This window comes from Pipistrellus kuhlii, unplaced genomic scaffold (genome assembly GCF_014108245.1).
Source record: "Pipistrellus kuhlii isolate mPipKuh1 unplaced genomic scaffold, mPipKuh1.p scaffold_m20_p_7, whole genome shotgun sequence".
Taxonomy (NCBI): Eukaryota; Metazoa; Chordata; class Mammalia; order Chiroptera; family Vespertilionidae; genus Pipistrellus; species Pipistrellus kuhlii.
This window is the reverse complement of record NW_023425573.1, coordinates 34060759-34069486: the sequence shown is the minus strand read 5'-3', so window position 1 is coordinate 34069486 and position 8728 is coordinate 34060759. Positions and strand designations below refer to the sequence as shown.

Here is an 8728-nt window from a genome sequence, read left to right as displayed (position 1 = left end):
GTCCCCTAAATACCACAGATTCAAACAAGCTGACAAAATGGGAAAGGAGATCCCACTAAATTATCAGACAGAGACAGAGGGTGGGGCAAGAATTTGTTCCTTGGTCCCGCCTATCTGCTTTGGACATGAATAGATCTCACTCTTTAGTTTCAACATTTAGGCGAGATATGCAAAATACTTGGAGCTGGACCAAAAGGATAGGAGAGTTAAGAGACCATGTATTTCCTGAGATGCTGTGCATATAAGCTTTTAATAAGTTTATGTCAAAAATTGAGAGAAAATTAAGAGATTTAATATTTTAATTGAACTAAATATGGAGCACAAGAAAACAGATGCAACTTTTTACTCAACCACACACTTCGCATCTTCAGTTAACATTCAGTAACTTTTAAATACCAACTTGAATATATTACATTTAAATATTTTATTATTTGTAGACAGTGTTATAGCAACATGATTAATTCCTTCCCTTCTTCAAAAAAACTATAATGAATTATTCTTTCAACTCAAGATTTAACCCTAGCATGACAAGACTATTTTTAAAATCTAAAAAATAAATGCAGCTTTTATTTACGTCTATTTTTAAAGGAGCTAAAATGACGATCCTCTTTTCTAAGTAATATATTATATTTCAGAAAGCCATAGAACATTCTTCAATATCACAGTGATAATTATAAGAAAGAATAGAATTCATCTTATGTCATTTACTACACACCGTCCCTCCTGCCCCCAGATCATACTAAATGCATCCTCCTGAATTTAATTTCAAGTTTCTGCAAAGGATATAGTCTTAAGAAATCAGAAAGGAATTAAAGCTCCAATTCATAGAACATCATTTTCTCATATGTGAACAGTTGGAGACCACATACTAACACCACTCCTTTAATTTAATATTCTGAGGAAGCAACATCTGGAAGAGAAATAGTAGACAGGAGGCAGTGTGATACCAAATTACATTAAACAATATAATTACCCTTAGTCTTCATAGCATGCTTTTTAAAATTTCATAGATTTTTATAAGATATGAAATGAAAACTCTCAATTGTCCAAGAGGTAGATGATGACCCCATTTTCCAAATGGAAAACTGAGGCACTGATAGGCCTTACCATAGGCTGCAAACATGGTCAGCAGCAGAATCAAAACTGGAAGCAGGTAGAACATGGCTGCCTCACACCTGTCAATGGGATGGCAGGAATAATGTTGGTCCCCCGCATTGCCTGTGTTCCATCTTATTCTATGACAAGCATAGCTCTGGAACTTTGAGACTCCATTTAAAGTTGGAGCTGCACATCTAATCTCCAAAGGCAAGCTTGTGAGAGCAACATGAGGAGCGGTTATTTATGGCAGCATCCTCAGACCCAGGAATGTGGACTATGTTGAAACATAGGATATATTTCAATAAATGAGATCAAGACGTGAAAAACAAAATTAAAGGACACATAACGCAATAATGAAAATGACAACTTCAGTTCACTATTTCCACTGTTATTTCACAAAGAGATGAATAGGAGTACAATTAAAAATAAATTTTCAAACAACTGGATTTAAAATTTGACTCACTTCTCTATGCTATGAGCCTTGATCTGCATGCTCCTAAATTAGGAAGGAACAAACACAGCATAATTTCGCTATTTTATATCAAACCCAACTCTCTCTAGAATACAAAAAAAAAAAAAATGTACCCTTATCCAAGGCAAATAATTTTCTAAGCTCCTCAAATAGATTAAAGTACTAAAGAAAACTGGATTATTTTATTTCATTGAACTGTGGTATTAGCCAAACAAGCAGTATGGCCGGAAAGGAGATCCAGTTGATGGGAGATGCTTTGTGGGAAACGCAGGAAAATAAACAACAGTATTGTTCTTTAGGCTTGTGAGAATGACGTCCATGGGTGCCAACGCCACAGTTACTGTCTGAGCAGCCAGTACACGAACGACACACTCACATAGATGACGCACAGCATTATCCAGTTTATCCTTGTGATGGGCGGCCTGCGGTTACCTGTCACGTGGAGGATGACATTGGAAGAGAGAATGCCACTAGCGTTTTGGGCCCGTGCCACATAGAGGCCTGCGTCTGCCCGGCATACCTTCGGAATGAACACCGCGTGTCTCGTCTCCTTGTGCATAACCTGTAAGTGTCCATCAGCAGGCAATTTCTGGCCCTTCTTGTACCTGAAGCAGAGAGTCGGTTTTTAAAATCAGGGTCACTGTTTATTCACATTATATCCAATTTCTAAAATCCATCACCACGGCAATGGTGATGGATGTTAGATCATCTGTTTCTTCACATCATATCCAATTTCTAGTAGGAGCAGGGGCTTTGCAGCTACCACAGATTCCAAAGGGGCAGTGGTAGCTGGTGGCCAGAGAAGTGCCTGATTGCCTCAAACCATGTTTTTAAAAGCCAAATTTTTTTACAGCAATTAACAATTGGAATGTTGCATATGAAAATTTAGATACCCAACTACTCCCAAAAAAGCAGACCATCTGGTCACACTGGGGCTCCATTTGCTCATAGCAATTATCTAGAATGGGAAATGGTACCCTCCTATTCGGCCCCCCTCATTCTTCCAGCTGCGATGGAACAGCAGTTTGTGGCATCTGGAACCTGTATTGGAGTGACCTTCATCTGCTCCATTATATTCATCCCATATGACCCACGTGAAAATAGCAATGTGAAGAAAAAAAAAAAAGAAAAGAAAAGAAACAAAGAAACAAAGAAAGAAAAAAGAAAGGAAATACCAATGTGTTGTGAGGAAGGTACTTATATAGCATTTCCTAGAGAAATGAGTTCATTTCATTAATGAATGAATCTCATTAGAAGAAAATTGTTTGTAATTATAAAAGGATTTATACAACTGGATTATTACTATTAATGACATATTTCTAAAAGTTTTCTATGAACATGAGCACTTAGCAGCATATTTTTCTAAAGCAAATAAACTTGTATATTTTGTATATTCTAGATTCTTTACTTATCAATACGCACATTCTTCTACACAGGAAGTGATGACAAACCTGAATTGTTTTCTGTTCTCATGGCCTAAGTGATAATTTTGCATTTTTCCAAGTAACCTAAAAATGTATGATAGCTCACCAGTTGTTAATGGAGAAAAAATTACAAATCTGAGGGTAAAATGTTTTCTTACAATAGTCCTTCAGTATTATACTAGGTGTACCAGTTAATAATGTGGAGTTTTTCAATAGATGGGAGTTACACATACGTTGATATATATATTTGATATCTATGCTATTTGGTTGTATTGTATGCTATTTGGTTGTATTGACAGCAAGCTTCAAAACTTCATATGTCAAATTTGCTGAAGGTGTTAACATCATAGATATTTTTTAATGCTTAAAAATATTGAATTTCATGCCCAAAAAATAGAGCATTGGTGGGAAGTTTTAATTCATTACATTATTTTGAAGAAAAAGGTAACATATACTTTGGCGGGAAGCTTATGGTGAACATGCTCCATCTCAAGATATTTGTGAAAGGTGGTTTAAATGTTTCAAAAGTGATGATTTCAATGTGAACTACAAAGTACATCCAGGTCAACCAAAAAAGTTTGAAGACCAACAACTGCAAGCATTAATGGATGAAGATGTGTGTCAAACTCAAAAACAATTTCTGATCATTTACAAGCAATAGAAAAGAATTTAAAGGAAGGAAAATGGGTGCCAATCAACTGAATGAAAGACAAATGGAAAACTGAAAAGTCATCAGTAAAACATTGCTTCAATGGCATGAAAGAAAGTCTTTTTTGCATTGAATTGTGACTGGCAATGAAAAATGGATTTATATTGAGAATCCCAAATGTACAAAATCATGGGATGATCCAGGTCAATCCTCAACATCGACTTCAAGGCCAAATCACTTCAGAAAAAAGACAATGCTCTGTATTTGGTGGGATCAGGAAGGTGTGGTGTATTATGAGCTTCTAAAACCATGTGAAACAGTTAATACTGCTCGCTACCAACAACAAATAATTAATTTGAACTATGCTTTCATCGTGAAACAACCAGAATGTTCCAGAAGACACAGCAAAGTAATTTTGCTTCATGATGATGCACCATCACACACTTCAAAACCAGTTAAAGGCACTTTAAAAGATCTTGCCTGTGAAGTATTAACCCACCCGCAGTATTCACCAGACCTTGCTCCTTCAATTACCACTTGTTCTGATCGATGGCACAGGTACTTTCTGAGCAGCACTTTAAAACATACAAATAAGTGGGAAATTGGATCTCTGAATGGTTTGCCTCAAAACAAGAAAAGTTCTATTGGAACAGTATCTACAAATTACCTGAAGGTGGGGAAATGTGTAGCTAGCGATGGACATTACTTTGAATAAAGCACTTTTGATGTTTCTCCTGAAATTAGCTTGTTTTCTTTGATTTCAAAATTCGCCATTATTAACCACTATACCTAGTAGTTGCAATAGTTCTTCAAGAATATGTACTAATCAAATTATTTGTTATGTGGACAAAAATAAGAAACACTTCAGACATTTTTCTTTGGGGTAAACTGATATTTAATGATGAATTAAATATCTTTTAAATTCATAAATATTAAATTCCTAATCTGTAAAAAACCATGCAATTGTAAAAACAACAAAATAAAGCAAAAAGCACAAAAGCTGCACTATAGCACAAGTGCAATTTTTTTTTTAATAATCCGAGAAACCAAAGTTTTCTCATAAATTCTTTAATTAACTGACACTTCAAATACCATCAGTGGGCACACACAATTACTGAAACCGATCACTTAATACCGACTGAAACATTACGATAAATACATGTTATTTTACTTATTGTAGTTTAGAAACATGAGCTCGTACCCACAAATGTATAATTTTGTCCTCAAATAAATATGCTTAAGGTTGAACATTTTCTAAAATGTTCAAAAGTAACCCAAGTATTGAGAACGTTACAATTGTTTTCATAGCAACAGGATGTGATTCAAAACCTGTATTCTGCAGTTTACTCCCATTAAAAACAAATAGGCTAGCCGGGACCGGTTTGGCTCAATGGATAGAGCGTCGGCTTGGGGACTGAAGGGTCCCGGGTTCGATTCCGGTCAAGGGCATGTACCTTGGTTGCGGGCATATCCCCAGTAGGGGGTGTGCAAGAGGCAGCTGATCGATGACTCTCTCTCATCGATGTTTCTAACTCTCTATCTCTCTCCCTTCCTCTCTGTATAAAATCAATAAAATATATTTTTAAAAACAAATAGGCTAAAAAATAATAATGTCTCCAGAGTGAAATCGCATTGTTTACAGCTCAGTTATTGTGCCACCTTTCAAAAATGTGTTTATTGCCTGTCGCTGCAAGTAACTGTGAATGAAATATTTTTTTTTATCCCACCTCTCACACTGAAGAAATGAATAAAAAGAAATCTTAGTAAAACAAACAAGATTGCAAAAGTGACCGTAGTGACTGCTGGGAAGAGAAAGAAGTTGAGATAGGCAAATGAAAGAAAAAGGGGAAACCAGGTTATGTGTCTTTTTATTTTTTAATTGAATTAGGGACGTTAAACCAAGAAAATGTCATGCTTATGCAAAAATAAACAACAAGAAAGCATTTCAACTCACCATCTTTAGAAACGTGGAATGTTAAATGGATACAAGAGCACAGTGAAGTCACAGTGCTTTTGCAGTTTGTTATTATTTTATATGGCTACTTTTTTTTTGCTTCAGGGGTTAGCATGCAGCTCCTAAGATGAGGGTTGGGGGTTGGTGTGAGGGTGCATCATGCAGAGTTGCAGGGCTGGTGACTGTTAATCAGCTCCCCCTGTCCCTGTAAGTTAGTGCCCACAAAGATTCCCTCAGAGATTCAATCAGTTTCTGGTGAAGGCTCATCATTATAGGCTACCCACCATGTCAGTGTAGGCTCTGGAAATCCTGTTACTTCAACTTCCAAAGTCACTGGAGAACCTTCCACGACAGTGACATTAGACTGGAGCCTGGAGAAACTGGGTGCCTGGCCAGCTAGGCTGACCACGCTGTTCTTGGCTGACGTACTTTTCATCTCTTCCTGGGAAACCACTTGCCTCTGATGGACCTGGCTGGGGCCTAATTGAAAGCCGAGGCCCGAGGGCGCGTCCTGCGAAGCATGCAGCCTGTCTCGGTTTTTAGTGCCGTTATTAGCAGCATGCATCTCCTCCCGTGTTTCTAGCACACTCTCCCGAGCCCGCGGGTGCTGCTGGCAAGCTCCCTCATGCATTCCACTCGGCATGCTCCCAGGATGGTCAGCATGGGTTTTGCAGATGGCTGTGCTCTGTTCCAGAAACCTTCTGCAGGTGAATGGGGGCTCAGCTTTGAACTGGGGGAAAGGCTTCTCAAAATGACTTGAAAATGTGTCTCTCCCATCATTGCAAGTATCAGCAAAAGCAGCAGGTGGAGGAAGGCCACAGTCCTGGGCCTCCCCTGGCCCCCTGGCCCCCATCTGCATCCTGTCGCTGCTCACGTGAAGGCTGAGAGAGGGGCTGGCGTGTTCTTCTACCTCCATGTCGGACAGTGCGAGGGGGGAGTCGGGGCTCCCTGGCAGTGGAGGCAAGGAGATGTCGTCGGGTGAGACACACTCGTGTTCTTCCGCAGAAGGCGTGTCCGCAGGCAGGGGCAGGCCTTGGGCGCCGCTCTCTTGGCCAGAGGAGAGCCGCGGCAGGTCCTGAGGTAGCCGAGCCTCACCTGCTCCATCGACGGGCAGAATTCCTGCCCCCTGCACCTGCCCCTTCAAAACAGACAAGCCAAAGCTCGCGGTTAGTCATTGGATTTCCTTTTCCAGGCCTCAAACTCAACTTCAGAGAGACGACTTGAGAAAACCCATAGGGGGTTAAAGCAGGCCCTGGCCCAGACATTAGAGAACTTAAAACCACTTGTCTGTTTGAACTGGGCACAGTCCCACCCATGACTGAGGAATCGGTAAACTGACTTCCCTTCTCCGAGTGAAACATGATAAACCTGAAGAGAGAGCAGCCCAGTTATCATCTCTAATGACTCGCTCGGCCTGGATAAACGTCTTTTCAAATCATAACCTGAGGAGCCTCCTTTCACCAGCACATTCTGTGTGAACCCCGTTCCTACACATCAGAGGCACCCGTTGGGTGAGCTCTGAGACTCCACTAGAATAGCCCCCCTCCTTCCTCAGGAAGTCATTCTTTTCATTTTTTTTTATTATGGAAAAATACACAGAACATAAAATTTACCCTCTTAACTATTTTTAGGTGTACAGTTAAGTGGCAGTAAATTCATATTATTGTGCAACCATCACATCAACCAACTCGAGCACTTTTTCATCTTTTCAAAGTGAAACAACCCTGTAACCCTTTAAATTCTCCCTTTTCTCTCCCGCCAGCGCCTTCCACTTTCTGTCTCTATGAGTTTCACAACTCCAGATACTTGGTCATTTTTGATCACTGGGTTTATTTTCTTAAAGCCCCTTTGTATTATTCTCACATTGAGAAATATCTACGGAGAAAGAGCCTGTGATATTCCAGGTACTGTGCTAGGCACGGGAGAGATGAAGTGGTGAGTAAAAGGAAATACAGCCTCTGCCCCTTGGAGAGGACAGCCTGGTGGGGGATGTAGACATTAATGGAACCTTTGCACCTACAGACCTTTCACAATGAAACACACCGAGATGCCATAGAGGAACACCTGCCACTCACCTTTCTGACCCAGGTGGGAACATAAGTTGTGACAGTCACCACCTACGGCTCACCTTGTGCCATTATTCCTCCCCATGGAATCCACGTCTATCTCTGGGTTAAGAAGTCCTTGGGCACAGACTCAAAGAAGCAGTGAAGCTGAAAGGGACCCCACCTATCCCAAGCAGTTTATTGGACACAGACCTCTTTCTTTGCTTTTCCTCAGCACTTTGGATGCACGTTTTACTTAGTTAACAATGACTGGTTTTTGTTCCAAGGCTAAGGCTTGCACATAAGAAACGTTTGTCTTGCCTTGAACTTGAGTTCTGTTTTCGCACATAGTCCTGCTCCTGACATACTTTATAAGTGATTTTTTTTTTTTTAGAAAGAAGTAAAGTGGTTTTAAAGCTTAGAAGTAAAAATAAAACAATCTCCTATTATTAGCCTACAGACATGACTTGTTTGAAGAGAAATCATAAACCCAGCTTGGAGAAAGTGGTTTTCTTCAGCCATTTAAGAGAAGTTTGCATTTTGGGTCTAAGTGAGTTCTTAAAAGTCCCTCTAATTAAAAGAATAAATAAAGAAACACATACCCAGTAGGTAATGCCTTTCCTTTTTTTGTTTGTTTTCCAACTACACCTTAGCTCTGCCTCTTTTTACAATATCTTTTCCTGAAAGTAGGATTTCTCCCCCCGCCTTTTTTTTTTCCTTAGAAACATTGATCCAACTTCACATTAAGTCTAAAAATCTCCTCTATGCCATCTGGCAGCCTCTGTTTGCACACTTTTCCTGAAGGGTGCTTTCTTTGAAGGTAATTCTATGCTTTACTTGTCTTAAGAATCTCTTTCTATACTTAGCGAAGAGCTGCCTTCTCTCAGTACCCACCAATGGATCTGCACGGCCTGCTGGAAACAGAGATGTCCATCTGCTCTCCTCTTAAAACAGCATTTACTGTTGGGAGAACGGGTCCCACAGCCCCTCAGTCTCTGTCTTTGTACTAAAAACCCAAGTCTTCTTCTGCCTGGACTCCTGGAACTTCCATCATCCTGGCTGCCTTCCAGAGGTCCTGGTCCCACT

The 8728-nt window shown here is 39.9% G+C and overlaps 1 protein-coding gene across 3 annotated transcripts in view; it reads right to left on the bottom strand.

Moving 5' to 3' along the window:
* Nucleotides 1-286: 286 nt before the first annotated feature.
* Nucleotides 287-8728, bottom strand: part of CCDC141 (coiled-coil domain containing 141) — a 159906-nt gene continuing 151464 nt past the window's right edge. For 2 of the 3 annotated variants that reach the window (XM_036421941.2, XM_036421940.2), the window contains exons 23-24: nt 5882-6735; nt 287-2175 (exon numbers count right to left, since the gene is read on the bottom strand). In XM_036421941.2, the coding sequence (XP_036277834.1) occupies nt 1908-2175; nt 5882-6735 (1122 nt within the window). In that variant the 3' untranslated portion in view covers nt 287-1907. The remainder of the gene's footprint in view (nt 2176-5881; nt 6736-8728) is intronic. The other variant, XM_036421943.2, reaches the window with a different exon arrangement.